The sequence below is a fragment of the Phycodurus eques genome, chromosome 6, assembly GCF_024500275.1.
Source record: "Phycodurus eques isolate BA_2022a chromosome 6, UOR_Pequ_1.1, whole genome shotgun sequence".
Taxonomy (NCBI): Eukaryota; Metazoa; Chordata; class Actinopteri; order Syngnathiformes; family Syngnathidae; genus Phycodurus; species Phycodurus eques.
This window is the reverse complement of record NC_084530.1, coordinates 3,333,815-3,355,120: the sequence shown is the minus strand read 5'-3', so window position 1 is coordinate 3,355,120 and position 21,306 is coordinate 3,333,815. Positions and strand designations below refer to the sequence as shown.

At 41.9% G+C, this 21,306-nt stretch overlaps 2 protein-coding genes, 1 long non-coding RNA gene and 2 other non-coding genes across 10 annotated transcripts in view; 1 reads left to right on the top strand and 4 right to left on the bottom strand.

Annotated features, from left to right (window-relative positions):
* The window catches only part of LOC133404013 (ribosomal protein S6 kinase beta-2-like), a 41,192-nt gene extending 37,711 nt beyond the window's left edge, over positions 1–3,481 (bottom strand). For 2 of the 4 annotated variants that reach the window (XM_061679557.1, XM_061679558.1), the window contains exons 1-3: positions 3,310–3,481; positions 2,909–2,963; positions 1,705–1,742 (exon numbers count right to left, since the gene is read on the bottom strand). In XM_061679557.1, coding sequence (XP_061535541.1) covers positions 1,705–1,742; positions 2,909–2,962 — 92 coding nt within the window. In that variant the 5' untranslated portion in view covers position 2,963; positions 3,310–3,481. Of the gene's footprint in view, positions 1–1,704; positions 1,743–2,908; positions 2,964–3,309 lie in introns of those variants that run through there. The other 2 variants (XM_061679561.1, XM_061679559.1) reach the window with 2 other exon arrangements.
* A 352-nt stretch (positions 3,482–3,833) lies between these two features.
* On the bottom strand, positions 3,834–3,906 carry trnak-uuu (transfer RNA lysine (anticodon UUU)). The gene has a single exon. It is a non-coding gene; the product is annotated as a tRNA-Lys (tRNA).
* Positions 3,907–4,187: 281 nt separating this feature from the next.
* On the bottom strand, positions 4,188–4,260 carry trnat-ugu (transfer RNA threonine (anticodon UGU)). The gene has a single exon. It is a non-coding gene; the product is annotated as a tRNA-Thr (tRNA).
* A 2,513-nt stretch (positions 4,261–6,773) lies between these two features.
* LOC133403862 (uncharacterized) lies at positions 6,774–8,070 on the bottom strand. Its single transcript, XR_009768740.1, has 3 exons — positions 7,711–8,070; positions 7,444–7,561; positions 6,774–7,087 (listed from the first exon to the last, which is right to left on the bottom strand). It is a non-coding gene; the product is annotated as an uncharacterized LOC133403862 (long non-coding RNA).
* The window catches only part of LOC133403861 (E3 ubiquitin-protein ligase DTX4-like), a 36,749-nt gene continuing 23,214 nt past the window's right edge, over positions 7,772–21,306 (top strand). The window contains exons 1-2 of one of the 3 annotated variants that reach the window (XM_061679223.1): positions 7,772–8,141; positions 9,040–9,266. In XM_061679223.1, coding sequence (XP_061535207.1) covers positions 8,068–8,141; positions 9,040–9,266 — 301 coding nt within the window. In that variant the 5' untranslated portion in view covers positions 7,772–8,067. Of the gene's footprint in view, positions 8,142–8,443; positions 8,916–9,039; positions 9,267–21,306 lie in introns of those variants that run through there. The other 2 variants (XM_061679225.1, XM_061679224.1) reach the window with 2 other exon arrangements.

Sequence of the window (21,306 nt, the reverse complement as noted above, 5' to 3'; positions counted from 1 at the left end):
GATTAAAGCCGATCAGCATAAAATGCTAATTATCTGCCGATACCGATCAAGTCGATCAGATCGGTGTAAAGTCTACTAAAAACTGGACATCCCATCAAAACTGATTTAAAAAATTAGTAGAAAATGGTCAGTTAGGCTGCCAAGAGACCGACAGCAACATTGAAGGAGCTGCAGAAATTTCTTGGAAGTACCGGTTGTTTAATACATGTGACAAAATCTCCCGTCTTCTTCATACTGTTGTATGTCTAGGCTAAGGGGTAGGGTAGCAAGACAGAAGCTGAAGGTTGCAGATGGAACTACGGTTCTAAGAATCTCAGATGCTACCAGAGGCGGTGCGTGAAGCACTGGCCGATACCTCTCACGCAGACATATCAAGCTCATGGCCCAGCAGCAATTTTGTCCGGCCCGTGGGATCAATTTTATGTCAGCATGACATTGGCCCGCAAAACCGCATCAGCCAAACATGTGCACTTAATTCCATGAGCAGCGTCTTCTTATTTGTATGAACTATACAGTGAGTGGCCTACTCCGTGTTGAGAGAGTGGGGATATGACAGTCGGCCAATCAGGTATCATTTCAAAGGAGCCACATGGCTACTAATGCATCTGCTCATGCATTTAAGTACTAATAACTATTACTGCAAATTATGGAAGCTCTGTTTGTTGTCGATCGAATGAAGAAGCATTGCAGAAGAACTGCAAAAACAGCAAATCTGACTGCAAAAAGTGAAAGTGTCTGGCGAACGACAATGACGAAAAGAACGCCGACGAACCCTTTATTTGATCGGAGGCAATGCCATCTACAGGAATACTTATGGGGGATTCTTATGGGGTGAGTTCTCAACATTATTTATGTTACGGTCGTGTTTATTCCAAGTTTTGACAAAGATGAAAATGCTCCTCGTAGTAATTACAGCGCAGTTCCGACTGCAAAAAGTGTGATTTTTCAGTTTTTCTTTTTTAATAAATCTGCATAATTTTCAACAATTCTGTTTTTTTTCTGTCAATATGGGGTTCTGTGTGTACATTAATGAGGGGGGAAATGAACTTAAATGATTTTAGCAAATGGCTGCAATATAACAAAGAGTGAAAAATTTAAGGGGGTCTGAATACTTTCCGTACACACTGTAACAACATGGTGCCGACAGCAGACAGCACCATGCTTTCGGGCTGTTTTGTGTGCTGATTCCCATTTAACCTGAGTTTGAATGTGATTCATTCTAAACACGTCATTCGCACTTATAAGACGGTGTGCACACTTGTGCAAACATATTGTCTCAGTTTTTACTCATAAATAAATAAAATAATAATAAATTGAGTTGTAAATATCATAGGAATTTAGGTCACAATAATTAATTCCAATGTCATCGTTTAAAAAGTGAGGGATACAGTACATGATTGTTGCACGTTTTTAGGCTGTTATGAACCTTTTTTTCACTGTGCACTATGATGTAATGCATTATGTAAATAAACTATACTGTATTATGTAGCTATACAACATTGTAGTTTGTTGTATTTTTAGCTAGTTCTTTTTACAACACAAAAAAAAAATTGACATTTAAACAGGGGTGTGTAGACTTTTTACATCCACTATATAAATATGGAGAGTTGTATCTGAATACTATTGTACTTGTATTGCACAATGACAAAGGAGTAAAAGTTAATTTAGTATCTATGTTTAAGCATAATGATGAATTGAACTTACTTGTCCGGCTCTGTTACGGAGTCATCATAAAAATCCTCCTAAGGATGGGGAACAACAAGCCCAACCAGTTAAACCAAGTAATACCAATACATTCTTACGTACATTGATGTGTAAGAGTGTTGGGCCACCATTATAATTGTTATTTTCGCTGTGTTATACTGATCAAACGAGACCAAATTGCACCCTTATAGAGACAAGGTTTAAAGTATAATTGGTTGTTGATTTGTGCACCATTCCTCTTCACACTTTAATTTAGGTAAACCTCATGTGTCTCCTATTAGTAGATATGTTACTAAATCCAGATCGCCGGCCGCCGTTATCTTTCCATTTTGTTGTGCCGGATTTCCAGAAGTTGGATTTAGCGGAGGTCCACCAAAATCACGTTCCTCATTGTGAAAGTCAAACGAGACCAAATTGCACCCTTATAGAGACAAGGTTTAAAGTATAATTGGTTGTTGATTTGTGCACCATTCCTCTTCACACTTTTTAATTTATGTAAACCTCATGTGTCTCCTATTAGTAGATATGTTACTAAATCCAGATCGCCGGCCGCCGTTATCTTTCCATTTTGTTGTGCCGGATTTCCAGAAGTTGGATTTAGCGGAGGTCCACCAAAATCACGTTCCTCATTGTGAAAGGTATATCGACGTGATGAACTATTATTATTTTAGTTTTCAGTGAAGTTTGATGTAAATCTGATGATTGGCTTGCTCTCGGCATGGTCCAATATGAGATGGCTCAAGCGGACACCACCATTGAAAAATTAGAAAATGGCGTGTTTAAACATCACATTTTCATCTCAACCAATAAACATACGGGCATTTGTCTACCAAAGAGCCAAGGTTTTGTTCACGTATTTCCTAGTGATTTACATTGATTTCTGGACAAGTTAATGTGAACCGCTTTGCAACATAGAAAAGTAGCATAAAATCCTTCACCCTTATCCTATTACAAACGTGGGCTCATTTTATTTGCGTTTCAAATCTCTAGCCATTCATGTCTTCTATTTTGATATACAGGTGGTTTGAAAATTTTAGGAAACATACTATTAGTTGTTGTTTTTAAGTCTGCTGTATAAAAAAAAAAAAAAAAAAAAAAAAAAAAAAAAGGGTCATTTTGAAATCAACGATTTAGGACGTTTGCACAGAACTGTATCTTTGCAAACTACAGTATAGTATTTAGCGGAAAAGTGCTGAAGACAGACCTCTGTATCACTGACGTCCTCAGTCTCCAAGTCTATGTCGAACACTCCGGCCATCCTGTAACCGACACTAGTCAGGCAAGGTTCTTTTTTAACTGGATGTAAAACATACTAATATACTGTATATCCTACTCAGTACGCAGGTAGAACAGGTCTGTACAGTTTGTTAAGCCATTCAAAAAACAATGACAACAGCTAGAAAGTGGCAACCAAAACACGTGAGGAAAAGAGAAACAGTGTTTCTTAGGTAACCATAGCTTTCAAATGACCTAAAGGCGTGTTGAGCTGCTACTTCCTCACGACTAACGTCCAGCCCTGTGTTTGTGATCGTCACTGAAGATGACAGTTGTGTTAGCTTAGCACACTGTAAAAGCCGCTAACCTAAAGGTAACAACCCGGCTTACCTGGCAACAGTCTTTCATCCGGGGGTTTCTTAGGTCACTCGGGACAACGATTGTATAATCAAAACGATTATTGAACAAAAACGAATGTGTCCGCGAGATTCTGTTCTTTTTCTGTCATGTAGTCCCCTAAATTGTGCTTCACTCCAAGGATCCAGGCTGCCCTCGTGCAGGATTCTTCCTGGTGTTGTAATGCGTCATTGCCATACGTCATCGGTTGTCTGTTTTCCTTTGTGTTGATTGGCGGATGGCAAGCCATTATGGCCACCTCTGTGTAGTCCAAGTACGTGCGGCGTAGTACCCTCTTTTGAATATACTTTAGTTTTATACCTATTGTCCAGTGTTGAACGTGAGGGTCTGTCGAAGTACAGCACGACAAAAGAGAGAAGCCTGCCAGCCTCATATTTCATTTTTAGTGGAATGCCAAGTACGCTTGAAGTCTCGTATTTTGATGACCTATGCATGATGTAAAACGTGAAAGATAATAAGTGGTATGTATGTTTTAGTGTAATGTGAATCAAAACAATCGCCCGAACAGGGACTTGAACCCTGGACCCTCAGATTAAAAGTCTGATGCTCTACCGACTGAGCTATCCGGGCTCGATTTAGTATCATCTAAATTGTTATACAATAAGTTAGCAAGCAGTCCCATCCCGTGCCGCTTTGTGTCGACGACTAAACTGAAAAGTAAATGACTGCACAATGTATTGCAAAATTGAATTATACATTTGGACACTTTAAATGCCCGTATCGTGATCAACAATTCCAGATGACATACAATATTGAAGAATTTGTGGTAAATTGTGTTATGTAATCTGCCAGAAATCATGAGTTTGGAGCTGTGTTTGTCTAGCACAATAATCATAGAAAACGAAAACATGAGGCCCCAGCGAGATTTGAACTCGCGACCCCTGGTTTACAAGACCAGTGCTCTAACCCCTGAGCTATGGAGCCCTTAGTGAAGCAAATGCGGACCCATGTGTTAAACAATCTATAACGGTAATGTCACGTAGCAACTCAGGGAAGTGAATATTGTGATTTGATCGACTGTCCACATCCCCGGACACAAGCTTCTTTCATACTTAACCCTGTAATGCCTGAGTCCAGAAATAATGCACAGAAAATTCTGATTTCTTGAATATGGAAGCTTAATTTTGCCCTTTCACAAAATCTGAAAAACAAAAATACAAAAAATTACAAACCCAATTCCAATTAAATTGGGACGTTGTGTTAAACATAAATAAAAACAAAATTCAATGATTTGCAAATCATGTTCTACCTATATTTAATTGAATACACTACAAAGACAAAATATTTAATGTTCAAACTGATAAACTTGATTGTTTTTAGCAAATAATCATTAATTTGGAATTTTATGGCTGCAGCACGTTCCAAAAAAGCTGGGACAGGGGTCATGTTTACCACTGTGTTACATCACCTTTTCTTTTAACGACATTCAATAAACGTTTGGGAACTAATTGTTGAAGCTTTGTAGGTGGAATTATTTCCCATTCTTGCTTGATGTACAGCTTCAGCTGTTCAACAGTCCGGGGTCTCCGTTGTCGTATTTTACGCTTCATAATGCGCCACACATTTTCAATGAGAGACAGGTCTGGACTGCAGGCAGGCCACTCGAGTACCCGCACTCTTTTACGACGAAGCCACGCTGTTGTAACACGTGCAGAATGTGGTTTGGCATTGTCTTGCTGAAATAACTACGGGCGTCCATGAAAAAGACATGGCTTGGATGGCAGAATGTTTCTCCAAAACCTGTATGTACCTTTCAACATTAATCATGCCTTCACACATGTGTAAGGTACCCATCCCATTGGCACTAACACAGCCCCATACCATCACAGATGCTGGCTTTTTAACTTTGCGTCCATAACAGTCCGGATGGTTCTTTTCCTCTAGCTCGGAGGACACAACGTCCACAATTTCCAAAAACAATTTGAAATGTGAACTCGTCGGACCACAGAACACTTTTCCACTTTGCATCGGTCCATCTTAGCTCGGACCCAGAGAAGCCGTTTCTGGGTGTTGTTGATATATGGCTTTTGCTTTGCATACTAGTTTCAAGTTGCACTCACGGATGTAGCGCCGAACTGTAATTACTGTGTTTTCTGAAGGCGGCACGGTGGACGACTGGTTAGCACATCTGCCTCACAGTTCTGAGGAGCGGGGTTCAATCCCCGGCCCCGCCTGTGTGTAGTTTGCATGTTCTCCCTGTGCCTGTGTGAGTTTTCTCCGGGCACTACGGTTTCCTCCCACATCCCAAAAACATGTGTGATAGGTTAATTGAAGTCTCTAAATTGCCCCTAGGTGTGAATGTGGGTCCGAACTGTTGTTTGTTTATGTGTGCCCTGTGATTGGCTGGCAACCAGTACAGGGTGTATCATCCTACCCGATGATAGCTGGGATAGGCTCCAACACTCCCACGATCCTTGTGAGGATAAGCGGCTCAGAAAATGGAAGGATGGGTGGATGGTGTTCTGAAGTGTTCCTGAGCCCATGTGGCGATATCCTTTATACATTGATGTCGGTTTTTGATGCAGTGCCGCCTGAGGGATCGAAGGTCACGGGCAGTCAATGTTGGTTTTTGGCCCTGCCGCTTATATGCAGTGATTTCTCCAGATTCTCTGAACCTTTTGATTATATTATGGACCGTAGATGATGAAATCCCTAAATTCCTTGCAATTGTACCTTAAGGAACATTGTCTTTAAACTGTTCGACTATTTTCTCACGCACTTGTTCACAAAGAGGTGAACCTCGCCCCACCTTTGCTTGTGAATGACTGAGCAATTCAGGGAAGCTGCTTTTATACCCAATCATGGCACCCACCTGTTCCCAATTAGCCTGTTCACCTGTGGGATGTTCCAAACAGGTGTTTGATGAGCATTCCTCAACTTTCTCCGTCTTTTTTGCCACCTGCCCCACCTTTTTGGGAACGTGTTGCTGCCATAAAATTCTAAGTGAATGATTATTTGCTAAAAACCATAAAGTTTATCAGTTTGAACATGAAACATCTTGTCTTTGTAGTGTATTTCATTAAATATAGGTTGAACATGATTTGCAAATCATTGTAGTCTGTTTTTATTTATGTTTAACACAACGTGCCAACTTCATTGGAATTGGGGTTGTATTTGCATGTAGTTTTTTCATTTGTATCGTAGATGATACATTGGGCATTACATGCAGTTCTGGCAATACAAGAACATCAGCCTCCTTAGGCCTCTTCTTTTCTCATTTATAATGAACAGTGGTAAGCATGAAAACAGCAGTTAAGGCTATTCAACAAGAACATTGGCCTCTTATTTTTTCAAACTGCAAACTTTTCCAATAACTTTTTCTTGTATTATGAACAGTAGTAAGTATGAAAAAAAACAGTTCAGGCGATAACAAGAACATCAGCCTCTTCATTTTTTTTTAAAACTGTGACTGTTTCCAGTGACTTTTTCTTTTTTACTCATCTGGTCATTACTTTTTTATCAAACCCAGCAGCTGGCTGTGCCTTTCTTTTCTTCTCTTTTCACTTTGCTTCTACCACACTGTTTTGTTGCCTGTGACATTCTTACACCCTCCTCTTCCTCTTCAAGCCTATCATCAACAGTTTTATCTTCCTCACTGCTACTACCAGTACTAGAGTTCTCTTCATTATAGTCTGCATTAGGGGTCCAATCTTTATACAACACTTCATCATCTGCAGACATAAACTCCTCTGTCACTTAAATTGCCATCAAGGAAGCGTAGGACATCTTCAGCAGTGTATTGTTTCGCCATCTAAAGTACAGAAATATAGGTTTATCAATTTTCAAGTGCAATTATTTGTTGTAAATATCACATTACAATTGTAATTTGTGTAATTCAGTGATCAAAACATTTATGATACACAATGATCAATATAATGCATATTGCACCAAGAGAAAAAAGGTCATCACAATTGAGGGAATTACTACCAAATTCCACTTTTTACCTGCAGTATCAAATTTGAACAAACATTGTATGGACGCTGTTTACTGTGTATTGAAATGCAAAAAAAATAAGTAATTATAAATTGCTTCAACAGATTTAGTGCTCATGTTAGAAGCTCATTGAAAATGTCACTGGAAAATTGTAAAAATCGCAATTTTCTTTACCTTGATCCAGGGAGTTGGGAACTTTCAGAAGGCTGCCATCTTGGATTGTCCCATGTACTGTGACTGAATTGTTGTAGTGATAAAGGTATCCACCAGGGGGTGGAAGAGAAATATCAAACTGGATACAAGAGTGAAGTTTTTACCATAAAATGATGCAATAGGTCTCAGAAATGCTTGTATCAAATGTGATGCATTTGGCATTGTTTAAGAACGAAATGCTGTTTGGTGGCATTGCCATATAGATACTGTTATAAACAAAGTACAAACCTAAAGCCAACTGGACCCAGCCAGACAACAAACGAAAGACCTCCTATCTGTCTTTTGACTTTGACTAATATGTGCGAGGTGCTCATTGGCAGCAGGCGGGGGCAGCGTACCAATGGTTTTCCGCCATACTCGCATCAAGTCTGTCCGCTGCAGAGTAAAGTTAGACCGAAGGAAACATGAGGGATTGGATGCCTTTTCATAATAATGACTCCTTTTCGTTTTTTCTATTGGCTGTTACGCTTACATGGACTCTAAGTTTGGTTCCACTCAAGAAGACGCTCTTGGCTTTGTTCGAGCCCTTGTGGTAGCGAGGGCTGCAATGGTGGAAGCAGGGGGACACAAGAGCAGAGTTGCTTCATGAGAAGCTGTGCGTCGATGCAGGATTGTATCCGAGAGTCTTGCATGGTGGACCCAGGAGATCACATTAGCAGGTGAGTAGGGCGAGGTGGCTCAAATGCAAAATTTGAGTTTGCCATCTACGGTAACTACGTGTTAAAGCGTGTTTATTGGACATTTGGTGTTTAAAACGTAGTTTTCCAGTAAACGCAACGCCGCCCCGTGTGTAGTTGGTACAGTTATTGAGCAGCGCTAACGTTGCAACTTAGTTGAGGTGGGCACTGGCTACTGACTGGGCAGACCCGTGGAACTTGTTCTTGGATCCGGGTTGCACCCGAGGGGGGAGAGTCGTTACTACAGAGTCTCCGTTTTGGTGGGAAGCTACTAGTTTTTTTTTTCCGCCAGCTACGCCCAGACAGGAAGAAAAACACACTTTAGCAGCCGCCACATACGTCCTATCGGATTTGAATGAGGAACTATGGAGTACGTACTTTCTTCTCCGGCGAAAAACAGCCGAAACGTTGCCTTTTTATGCGTTGCCCGCATCAACACATCCCTTCCTTCTATGGACAGCACTGACTCCCACGAGGTGTTAAAAGGCCTTCGCTATATGTCAGCGACTCTTCAGAGAGGCTATCGGCGTGTCCAGAGGGGATGATGGCAAAGGGAAAGTCTGTTAATATAGACAGCACTTGTTCGTCTTTTCTTCGTGACCAGTTCACCTATTACGACATTCTTGCAAAAGACTGTCGACAGAGTACTGTGATTATTTTTTTTTTTTCCCCTCGCTGAGTGGCCATGCTAGGAATTATGCTATTTGTAAAGGAATGCTTTGCTTTCTCTTGGTGTTAGCTCCGCAGTGGATTCATGTAAGCTAAACCCCCTCGTTTTATTGTTATTGTGATAATAAATGGTAATTATGTCAGTCGGTTGATCTAAATTGAGAATACTGTTGTTGTTATTTCGTTGTTACATCTTTTAATTCCTTGGCAGGGCCAACAGTAACAACATGCTCGTGGCCTCTGCTGTGGTGGTGTGGGAATGGCTGAACGAACACGGTCGGTGGCGGCCCTACAGCCCAGCCGTCTCCCATCAAATAGAGGCGGCCATTCGGAGTGGAGATACCCGCGGGGGGAGCGTGGTCCTCGGCCAGGTGGAGAGTCGACTCTCTCCGTACATAATTGATCTCCAATCCATGCACCAGTTCAGACAAGACACAGGTGAGACAGGGAGCATGGTATAGGTTTATGGCACAAAGCTAGCATGTCATGTTGGTACTGTATGCTCAGGACATTTTTCGTAGAAGGCTGTTTGTCCCTCATCCGCGCAGGCTTCATAAATTGCATACACACAAACTAGATAAAAGTGGTTTTGGCGGCACTTGGAGCCCAAAAGTACCTGTTTGTTTGTTTGAGACTAAATTACTGAATCTCTTCGGAAGGGATGAAAGGACGGCGTTGTATGTGCAGATAGTTGGTGTCGTAAGACCCCACCTCTGTTATAAGATAGCTTCTCAGCGAAAGCAGCTGTCCATTGTTGCGGTTGTTTGTTGCTCTGCGCATGCGTGGTTGGCGCAGTGATATGCCGGTAACGTGTTACAAAGTAGGGCGCATTACAAAATAACACGTTACTCCAAAATTCCGCCATTTTGAGTAGCGAGCAAAATAACACGTTACTCCAAAATTCCACCATTTTGAGTAGCGAGCAAAGTAACAGGTTACTTCCCCTTGGAGAGTAATCAGACTACAGTTACTTTTTCAAACTAGTAATAATTATTTTTGAGTCATCAATGTCTCTCACCAAGTACTGATTTGTGGCTGGTGACTCGGAAAAAACACAGTCCAGCCATTCAGTAGCATTTAACCGTACACGCAGACTGCTGATTTTACAAAAAGCAGTTCGAAATGCTCAGCACAGTTTGGAATGCTTGCTAGGCACACATAGCTTTCTTCCCCTGTCAATTGACTTTCCCTATCAACTGGTCACCTGTTCCTTTTTCACTTGGAAAGCCAAAAAAAAACCCTCTTTCCACTGCCTTAACCTATTTGTACAACCAAATGCCACACAATAAACCGTCGTGACATTGTTTAAATCATACGAAAACTGATTCTGATTCTGAAAACAAATACAAGGACGGGAACAATAGCACACAACGCCGAAACAGGCCGTTTGGCTCGTGTTACGTCACAGCGCCGGATAGAGCCGAAGACGGAAAGCGCTGGATGCAAAAAGCGGAAGGCGCATTCTGGATCATATTTATCGATTTAACTGCTGTTTATCTGCTATATAATTGCTTCAAAGTGGCAAATGTGGTTTGTAGTGGTTCTAGAGTTATCAAGAAACATTTTTAAAATCCTTGTCCTCTGACCTTTAACGCACTCCATGGCTGACGTCACGTAAGTGCTTTTCCCCCCCTGTCAATCACCCACAGCTTTGCGAGTTAAACAGTTGCGTAATCAAAATTACAATGGTGGTAGCAATGGTTTGAGTGTGTGTGTGTGTGTTTGTTTGTGTTTGTATGCCCCCAATATCAAACCGGCACTCACTTTAACATTTACGCACACACACACACACACACACACACACACACACACACACACACACACACACACACACACACACACACAGTTGCCTTCATCATACATGCAAATCAGTCGCCTTTTGGTGAAAACTCAAAATTGGCCATTTACGTGAATCTTACAGATCGGATGAGTTTTTCCTGGGGGGGGGGGTCGACCTCGCTGTCATCGTAGGCTGTTTTGTACTCCTTGAATGCTGGCAGCTCGATCCATTGCACACATCCACCATCCACACACAGATGTAATTTCTGAATATTACTTTGCGGCGGACTAATATGTGAAAGCGTGTCAGCCTGAGGTTCCGCCTGTGCGCTCGCGAACTGCTGTGGAGTCACAGGAGTTGACACCAGAAAATACACTTCCGCCGCTTCAGCTGTTAAGAAGTAACGATACATTTACTCCATTTCAATGATCTAAATGTGGCTTGCTATTTTTATTTTTCAATTATTGCTTATTTATCAACTATTCCGTGCACGAAAATTCGACTTCCGCATTGGCTGCTGTTTGCGCCAATCCAGTTTAAGCGCCAGTGACGTTTAAGTCAAGTTCACCAATCAAATGATACAAGGCACATGGCCTCACACAACTTCTCAGGCATAGGTATTAGCGCTAGATAAGCCAGCCCGGCTGATTGTCGTGCCTAAGTGGCAACCATTTTGGGAAGGTCATCGTTACCATGAAAGCAACGGCGCGCTACTGTTGTTTACATTTAGATGAACAAAAACAACAGCTTTCATGTATTGTAGTATTTGTCTGGCACTGTCTGCCCAAACGTGGACAGTTCAGCTCACTTTGACTTTAGAAAACACCGTGCAGTAAATTGCAGTGTTGTAGTTTTGATTGTGCATACCCCCATCCCACACACACGCAGCATCATCAGAATTTGCACATTCACATTTTTATTTTTAAATTGAGGTTCATGTTGTGGTTAAAAAAAATCTTAAGTTACTCACCATTGACTCAGCACTTGAGTAATTTTTTCACTGTGTACTTTTTACTCTTACTCAAGTAATTATTTTGGAGCACTAGTTTTTACTTTGACTTGAGTCACGTTATTGTCAAGTAACAGTACTCTTACTTGCGTACAATGTTTGGCTACTCTACCCACCTCTGGAGCGGCCATCCTCTATTGCTACTCTTACGTTTAAGAAATATTTTTGCTCATCAGATCAGCGAGTATCGTATTTGTTACTAGCCCCCTACGGAGCGGACATCCTCTATTGCTACTCTTACATTTAAGCAACATTTTTGCTCATCAGATCAGCCAGTGTTGTATTTGTTGCACTGGTCTTTTGTATTTTCGCGTTGAGGTGCTGCGGGTCGTGGCCCTGGTTGTGGTCCCAGCGGAACCACGAACCACACCTAACATCGGCCACAAGAGTTGATCCGCTAGTACATAGGTGTCAAACTCAAAGCCCGGGGCCAGTTGCGGCCCGCCACATCATTTTATGTGGCCCGCGAAGGCAAATCATGCTCGTCAGCTTCTGTGATTTTTTGCTAAAATCTGTACACAAATTCCAAATTGTCATAATAATAAACAATAATGTTGGGATATTGCATTTTTCTGTTACCAAACCCTTCTTCTACAGTAACTTAAACAATACTTGAACAAACATATTATCCTTGTCTTCTGATTTAAAAACAAATTTTCCCTCAATTTGTTGTGTAATGGTAATAATATGATTTGGTGATTAAACATTTATATGGTTTCACTGCTTCTAATGGCCATCTGAGGGAAATCATAAATACAATGCGGCCCGAGACAAAAATGAGTTTTTTTTTTTTTTAATCCGTTTATTTGAAAGGGGACAATGCAATTTCATAAAACACATGAAATACACATGGTTAAAAAAGCCAGAATTAGCCAGAAGGCTAGTTTTCATCTGTAGTCCCCTGGCCATGATGTAAAAAAGCAGTAAAATACATCTACAAGACAATATAAAACAGGATACATAAATACTTACTTTACTATTAAGAGAGAATAAAACCACAAATCATTTGATCATAACATTTGACACCCCTGCGCTAGTACATCTTGTATTAATTAGGAAATGTGGCTACAATTATTTAATTAGTTTATGGATGTTAATGTTAAATGTAGTACGCGACGGAGCCATGCTAAGTGATTAAGAGAGATGGCTCCTGCAGGTCGGGCCCATTAGGCCGGACAACCACTGACGAAGAGGACCACCCCACCTAGACCCGCAGCGCCGACCCCGGGCCCCCCCGCCCACACATTCCCGCCAGCACCCACTACCCGCCCCAGAGTGTGGGAGGTGGACCCCAACCCCACCCCCCCGCCAAACCAGACAGGGAAAAGAACCCCACAGCAGGCCCCACAGCCCGCAGGGGACCGCGCGGCTCCTCCACAGGAAGAGGAAGAGGCGACCGCAGCGGGACGCAAGGAACGGAGAGAAGAGTGATAAGCAGGCCTCGGGAGTGACCCACCGCCCCCACCAGCAGCAGGGGACCCAGGCGGGTGCCGGCCGGCACCACCCCAACACCCACGGAACATGGGCGAGTCACCATCACACCACCATTACTCCCCAGAAGGTCGCCCCAGTGGTTCCCCCCCACCCCCGAGATCAAGAAGGAGTGAAAAAAGTCCCGCCCCCACAGACTCCGGAACAAGAAACACAAGGACAAGAGGAGAAGATCCCCACAGCATGCATGTGTCTTTTCACCATGCAACCCGATTTGCATATAAATTGGCTTACTCTGTTTCGATTAATTTGAGGTTTTTCTTGAGAAAGATTAACGTCCACATTTGACGGTAGAAGGAGTGATCTTTTAGCATTTACAATATCTCCATCTGTTGAAAATACCCGTTCACTGAGTGGGTAATGATGTGTGTTGATCCTCCACCACTTCAGAGGATAAGCAGAGAATGAGATAGTGGCCTCTTTAAGATAGAGTTCCAACTCGTTCTCAACTCCAACTGAAGACTGTCTCCTGGTGGCTAAAATGACCCCCAAGGAGGTCCTCAAGAGCATTTCTCTTTGGTGGAGGGGATGAATTTCCACTCGTGTCCAACTCCAAAGCTGTAGATGTAGTTAGGGGACTTCCTCTTCGTCATTGTTCTGTAAAGGTAAACATTGCACAAACAAAACAAAAAAATAGTCTTATTTCATCTTGTCCAGTCTATCCATCCATCCATCCATTTTCTGAGCCGCTTCTCCTCACTAGAGTCACGGGGGTGCTGGAGCCTATCCCAGCTATCATCGGGCAGGAGGCGGGGTACACCCTGAACTGGTTGCCAGCCAATCGCAGGTCACACATAAACAAACAACCATTTGCACTCACATTCACACCTACGGGCAATTTAGAGTTGTCAATTAACCTAGCATGCATGTTTTTGGGATGTGGGAGGAAACCGGAGTGCCCGGAGAAAACCCACGCAGGCACGTGGAGAACATGCAAACTCCACACAGGCGGGGCCGGGGATTGAACCCCGCTCCTCAGAACTGTGAGGCAGACGCTCTAACCAGTCGCCCACTGTGTCGCTGTCCAGTCCATCCTTATACAATTTACTTAATCATAAAAATACCTGATGCTGCACTTGTGTTGCTTTCAATTTGAGTCTGATGTAAGCATCCTCCCATTCACTGCTGCTCAGATGGGGAAGGGCCTGGAAACCAGGATCCAGGGCACTGCTTTCATGTAAAAACTCCTCTTCTTGATGCCTGTCTGCCAGGACTTTAAAATATAGCTGCTGTTTGATGATGTTTGAGTCTTTGGCATCACATGCCATGCTGTCTTGTATCATTTGTTTGAGAGGTGAAATGAGAGATATGGTGGGCTGTGACTGAGCGCACAGAACAGTGGTAGCCTTCTTGACTGGTGTAAGAAGTTTAATAATGTCCTCAGTGTTTGAGATATCTGCCGTGTCAAAGGTGTCAATACCACGTACCTTGTGTCTAAGCTTAGCACTCTAAAGAGCTGCAGCAATAGCTTGTTGTTGTTCCAGGTATCACTCAATCATGTAAAGCGAGCTGTTCCATCTTGTCATCACATCCGTTATAGGTTTATGCACGGGAAGGTTTTGCAGTTATTGTTTAGTGGCCAGAACAGCTGTGGCAGATGTACTGCGGTGAAAAAAAATAAATAACACGCCGTTCCCTTCCCAGCAGCCTGCTCACACAGTTTGCTTTTAACCCCGTCTGGGATGCCTGGTTTAAAGTATGAGAAAAACACTTAATATGTGGAAACATCCCAGCCTCGTTCTCTGTGAGTTTCATGTTTCTTGCATTGTCCGTTACGACAGCAGTTTCCTTTTGTTGATGATCATTTTGTCAAACTTCTACTCTCTAACTGCTGACTTTAACACTTCACCTATGTTGGTTCCTGCGTGTGATTCAAAAAGTACTCAAGTCAGTAGGACATAGCTTTTAATCTCCTATGTACTCTTCATAGCATGTCCTGTAATGGTAATGTAACTCTGGGTTGCACGTGAAGTCCACCTGTCCATGGTGATTGAGATACACTCTGACTGCATAAGGCTTTTTCGGACATCAGCTTTTGCATCTGTGTAAAGAATAGGTACTCCAGAAAGACTAAAGTTTGCTCGTGACAGTGACTTGTATTAAGGCTCCAGGTTAGCTACTAACCTTTTTATAACTCTTGTTGTCCACAAAAGAAAAGGACTGCAAATCTTTTAAGTCTTTTAATCTAATCTTTTAATAATATAGTGCATGTTGTATCTCATTTATTTCTTGAGCCCGTACAGTGTTATGTGATAGCCTGGTTATAAATGCTTCCTTTAAAGTTTTTTGACAAGACTGGAGTCTTTGTTTGTCCTTATCCTTAAACATTTTGCGGTGCCGGCTTATCAGTTGGCTCCTCATGTTGCTCGTATTTCCAGAAGAGTAGCGGATGGTACACTTGCAGTGTTTGCACGTTGTATTTTGTTTGTCAATCACCTTTTCTCCTGTATCGTCTCTTGATGCATAAAAAAGAAAATGTTTCCATACACATGATTTGAAAGCTGCTGGGGTTTGCACTAATTCAAATAAATCCTCGTTTTCTTTGCCGCTCTTCTTTCCGCCTATGCCACTATCTGCTATGTTAGTTTTTGCTCTCGCACAGGCACAAAAGCATCATGGTCATTGCAGTTTACTTTGCTACAAAGCCAGTATTTCGGTGATGTGGGCCCATCAGCCAATCATCAGTAGATTTCTTGTGATGTGTCACATGGGTTGCACAGCCTATCGGGTGCCTTTATACTGTAACAAGGAACAGCTGCGATGGCGCAACGTGCCTGCGGATAGGGGGGGTAACATTTTAAGCACACAGTGACACCATGACAAGATCACGACAATATCAAGGCACTTTTAATGTCGTGATATTGCAATATTGTGACATCCCTAATAAATACCATTTTATGGACGGATGAAACAAAAATAGAGCTTTTTGGCAATACATCCATACAGAATCTTTACAGATGGCGCAATGAAGCTTTTATGGAAAAGAACACCCTGCCAACTGTTAGTCATGGTGGAGGATTGATAATGCTGTGGGGCTGCTTTTTGCATCTGGTACTGGAGCCCTTCGCTGTATCACGAAATCAGAAAATTATCAAGCGATTTTACCGCAAAATGTCTTACCCCGTCGAAGAAAACTTGGTTTAAATTGAAGATCATGGGTCCTCCAGCAAGACAAGACAATGACCCAAAGCACACATTCAAAAGCACACCGGAATGTTTGAAAAGGAAAAAAAAATTATCGTTTTCAGAATCAGAATCATCTTTATTTGCCAAGTATGTCCAAAAAAAACACAAGGAATTTGTCTCCGGTAGTTGGAGCCGCTCTAGTATGACAACAGACAGTCAATTGACAGAGAACACCTTTGAGACATAAAGACATTGACAAAAAAAAAAACAGTCACTGAGCAGTAAAGGGTTGCTGGTTATCTGGTAATGCCACAATTGTCAAAAAACATTTTTTTTTTTGACAATTGTGCAAAAAGATGCAGAGTCTTCTAGCACTTAGAGCAGTTCGAATGAATAATATTGCAATAGTCCGGTGCAATGACCATTGTGCAAAGGGCGCCAAGATTTCAAGGAGTGTATGCGGTTTAAAGTGACGAGTAGTGCGATAATATGGGACAATGTTGGTTGTGCAAATGTTGCAGATACTCCTCAATCAGTGTGCAAATGGAGCAGATGCTACTCTGGCATGAGTGGCCAGTATTGGTCAACAACAGATATGCAAATAGTGCAGCGTGGCGAGACTACTACAGTGAGTGCACGAGTAATATATAATTGGCCCCACAGAAATGTGACAACGAACTCAAGTAAAAAAATTGGCAGCATGTTGTAATGGAATTGTAGGTTAGGTGTTTAAGAAGTTGATTGCAAGAGGGAAGAAGCTGTTGGAATGTCTGCTAGTTCTCGTTTGCATTGATCGGTAGCGCCTACCTGAGGGAAGAAGCTGGAAGAGCTGGTGACCGGGATGCGGAGCGTCCGAGAGGATTTTGCATGCTCTTGTCTTACTTCTGGCAGCGTGCAAGTCCTCAATGGTGGGTAGGGGGGTACCGACAATCCTTTCAGCAGTTTTGATTGTCCGTTGCAGTCGGAGTTTGTCCTTTTTTGTAGCAGCACCAAACCAGACTGTGATGGAAGAACACAGGACTGATTCGATGACCATCCATGACCATTAAAATGGCCAGCAATGAGTCCTGATCTCAATCCAATTGGGGGTTGGGGGGAATAAAAATCATTTGTTAAATTACTATGGTCTTCCAATTCAGAGATCCTGATGATATAGGTTTGGTACATTTCCACTTATTTCTAAAGATATTATACACCTTGTGCAAAAAAATGAAGGGGTGCCAATAATGGTGAGCAGGACTGTAAGTCAACTGGTATAGGCCCCAGCGTCCCGGTGGTCCTGAACATTTTTGAGTGGTATAGACAATGGATGGTTGGATAGATATTTTGGTTCCTGCTTTAAAACTTTACTGTGAGTTGAGGTTGAAGTGTGTCCAGTTGGTATTTGTTGACATTCTGCCTGCTGTGTGGTAGTCAGGAGCAGCTGTGATGAACTAACACACCAGTGAGTCAGTGTACAGCTGCTGCCAACCGCTTAGAATAAGAAGCAAATATCTAGATTTTGCAGAAGGGAAATATTGTTAAATATAGGTCTCAGCGTACAATTCACTGTGTTTCATTTTCTGTTATTCATCACCTCCCGCAGCTCCTGTTGCCCTCGCTTACTGAATAATTGTTTATTTAATCAGTTGGCATAAGTAAGAAAGGCCATTCAGTTTTTTCTGGAGGAGTGATGTGCTTCTGCAGTTTATTTTTCTTCTTTTATGATCTGTCTTGCACCTCTCATCCATTGTTTGAATTTGTTGAACAAATATGAGTCTCCATTGTTGCTGCAAGTTTTATGCTACATTCACACCGTATGCAAAACGAACTTTCACCTCACTTCCCTCACACGAGTTTGATCACGGGAGTATTTATCCACATTGAATGCGCATTTGCTTCATTTGTGATACATTTAATGCTCCTCCTGCCAGCGCGCTCTCATCCGAAGAGGTGGTTCCTTGGATCTATTTAATTTTATTTATTTATTTATTTATTTATTTATTTATTTCTCTGTCTCTCTCTATTTGATTTATTTTAATTAATTAATTAATTAATTTATGTTTCTCTATTTCTCTCTCTCTAATTACTCCCCTTTCCAGCCAGATCGCCCTGTGACTAAACACCACTGACAAAAGTCTTTGAGCAGCCACGGCCGCCAGCGGCACATGCCATCTCTCTCTCTCTAATTACTCCCCTTTCCAGCCCGACCGCCCCCTGACTCATCACCACTCACAAAAGTCTTTGAGCAACCACGGCCGCCAGCAGCACGTCCCATCCCCCAGGCTGGCCCTTTGCTCACAATTCTCAAAGCTGATTGGCTATCGCGATACGATTTGTGGCTTGTAGTTCAAGTATCCCAACCCCGAGCAAATGGTCGAAGAAGCGAATTATCACCTACTCGCATCGCATCAAAACCGTCATATACGTGGCTTCACGCCTACTCATGGAAAATGAGTGATAGCAGGAAAAGGAGTAAAATCTGGACACATTTAAATTTAATTATTCACATTATTGACAATACAAAGGCAGTGTAAAGTCTGCAGTTAACAAAATTAAAAAAAATATCAGGCTGTGTGCACAGACAACCTGCAATGAGAAGAATAAAGACAAACATTTGAACCTGATATTAATGAAGGTTGCAGTGTGTCTAATGCAACAACATTGTAGCGAAGTCAGTCCCTTCTGAGAGAACTGCTCCAAAACGGGAGACAGCAAAGAATTTCTGACAGAAGAAGCAGGATTAGCTCCTCAAAGCTGAGACACTTGCTTTCTCAATGCCAAAAGAGCCGGAATTCCCATCACAATCACTGACAGCCAGCGTGCGAGTGTGAACACATCAGAATAAAGAATCTTATACTGTTAACAAGCAATGCCATGTTGAGCTTTGCTGACTATCCAGTTTAATTGACTGGGGGGACATCAGCATCAGCATAAATGTTAAACAACACATATATCAACAAACTACTAGTAACATAAACACACAATAATAACAAAGATCAACTTTTTAACTGTATGTTGCAATGAATATTGAGAACAGAGTGGCTTTTCCCTCGTCATGCGAGCAGCTACTAGCCCAAACGGAGCATCCCTATTAGGGTGGAATGCTTGTTGCATATTATTTAGTGCTGCGCGAGCTACAGCTAAATTCGATGCCGAGCCGCAGAAGCGAACGTGGGCCTCTCGTCCGTTGGCAACGCAGCCTAAGTCACTAATCATCGCTTCCATGACAGGGGAAGAGTAAAAGTAAAAAAAAAATAATAATAATCTTCATAATGAAATGAGGTGTATTTGAAGATTATTCTCATTCTTATATATTTTTTTATAGTTTCCCCACTTTATTTTCAGATCATCAAACAAATGTAAATATAACCAAAGTTTCATTTATTGAGGGGGAAAAAACTACAACCTCAATTGCAATGAAGTTGGGACTGTAACACAGTGGTAAACATAACCCTGTCCCAGCTTTTTTAGAATGTGTTGGAGCCATAAAATTCTAAGTTAATGATTATTTTCTAAAAACAATAAAGTTTATCAGTTTGACCATTAGATATTTTGTCTTTGTAGTGTATTCAGTTAAATATAGGTTGAACATGATTTGCAAATCATTGTATTCTGTTTTTATTTATGTTTAACACAACGTCCCAACTTAATTGGAATTGGGTTTGTAATTTTTTTAATTTTTTTAAAAAAAATTTGTGAAAGGGCAAAATTAAGGTTCCAAATTCAAGAAATCAGAATTTTCTGTCCATTATTTCTGGGGTCAGGCATTACAGGGTTAAGTATAAATGAGGCTTGTGTCTGGGGATGTGGACAGTCGACGCTGGCTACCGCCTGGTGAAAATCACAATATACACATGCTTGAATTTAATTGGTTTGCTTGTTCTTGGTCTTCCTCTGCCTCTTACTCATCCCCTTCCTCCTTGTCCACTACCTCTCATACAAACTCGTTTGCCTCTCTTGATGTTTCTGTCCATTGTAGACGGAAGCACATTTATCACCTGTACACTGTGACCTGGATTATATATATTTATTTAACCTTTATTTATCCAGGTAAGGCAATTGAGAACAGATTGTTTGCAATGCTGACCTGGCAGCAGACACCAGAGTAAAACAATATTACAACTTTTAGTCTGCCCAATTGGTCTGATCACATACTTAGAAACTTGTTCAATTGTTGTTGTGTGTAAAAGATCATAGCTGTCTTCATGTTCCTTCACAGCTTGCTGCCAGGGTTTACAGTTTTGCAACACCAGTGTATCACAGTGTGAATTGATTTAGTGACTGGGAATGTGTTTAAAGGTGGTGTAGGTTCATAATGCTCCATATTTGATTGACTGTAGATTTTATGTATTTTTTGCTCAAGAAAATGAAAGTGGCAGTCACTTCCAATAATATCAATAAGTTCTGGAGCAATTGGGAAATAACTAATAGCCTTTGGATTGACCCTTTCGGTCAGAAGCAGAAGTCGAGACCAAATTCACTACATAGCCGGTGTGGAAAAAGGAATGTACTAAACTATAACGTGGCAGTATTAACTCATATTTTATGTATCGTAGCTGTCCGGTGAAATCCCCTCGCCGTCAGGAAACAAAAAGATTACAGCTTGCTTGAGTTTCCAAACACAGTAGTAAATCATTACATATCTACAACAATGAAACAATAGATATGAGTGTTGTATGGGGCTGTAGTGCTACACCCTGTGAGGCAAGGATTGGACAAGATAGAACAGGAGAAGCAGCATGCAGGACACGAGTCGTGAACCCGGCTGTACAACTGAAGTGTGGTAGGATTGTAAATTATAAAAGTCTAGAGGACGGGAGTGCGAGTGAACGGATACCCAAGAAATTCGCATATTCATGAGTTATTTGTCACATTAAGTGAGTGGCTACACACCCAGCGAAAGAGTCCCAGGGGTGTCTGCATGCGGGGACATGCAAGTGAATTGACGCCGTTTCGCATGCACAGAGACTGACAGGAGTGTCCTGCAATTGCTATGCCTGCACCGCGCAAGCTGAGGACCCCACCCAATAATGGAGGGGCAGGACTGGGTCCAGGGGTCCACCAGAGAGCAGCCCGGAAGACGGGACACG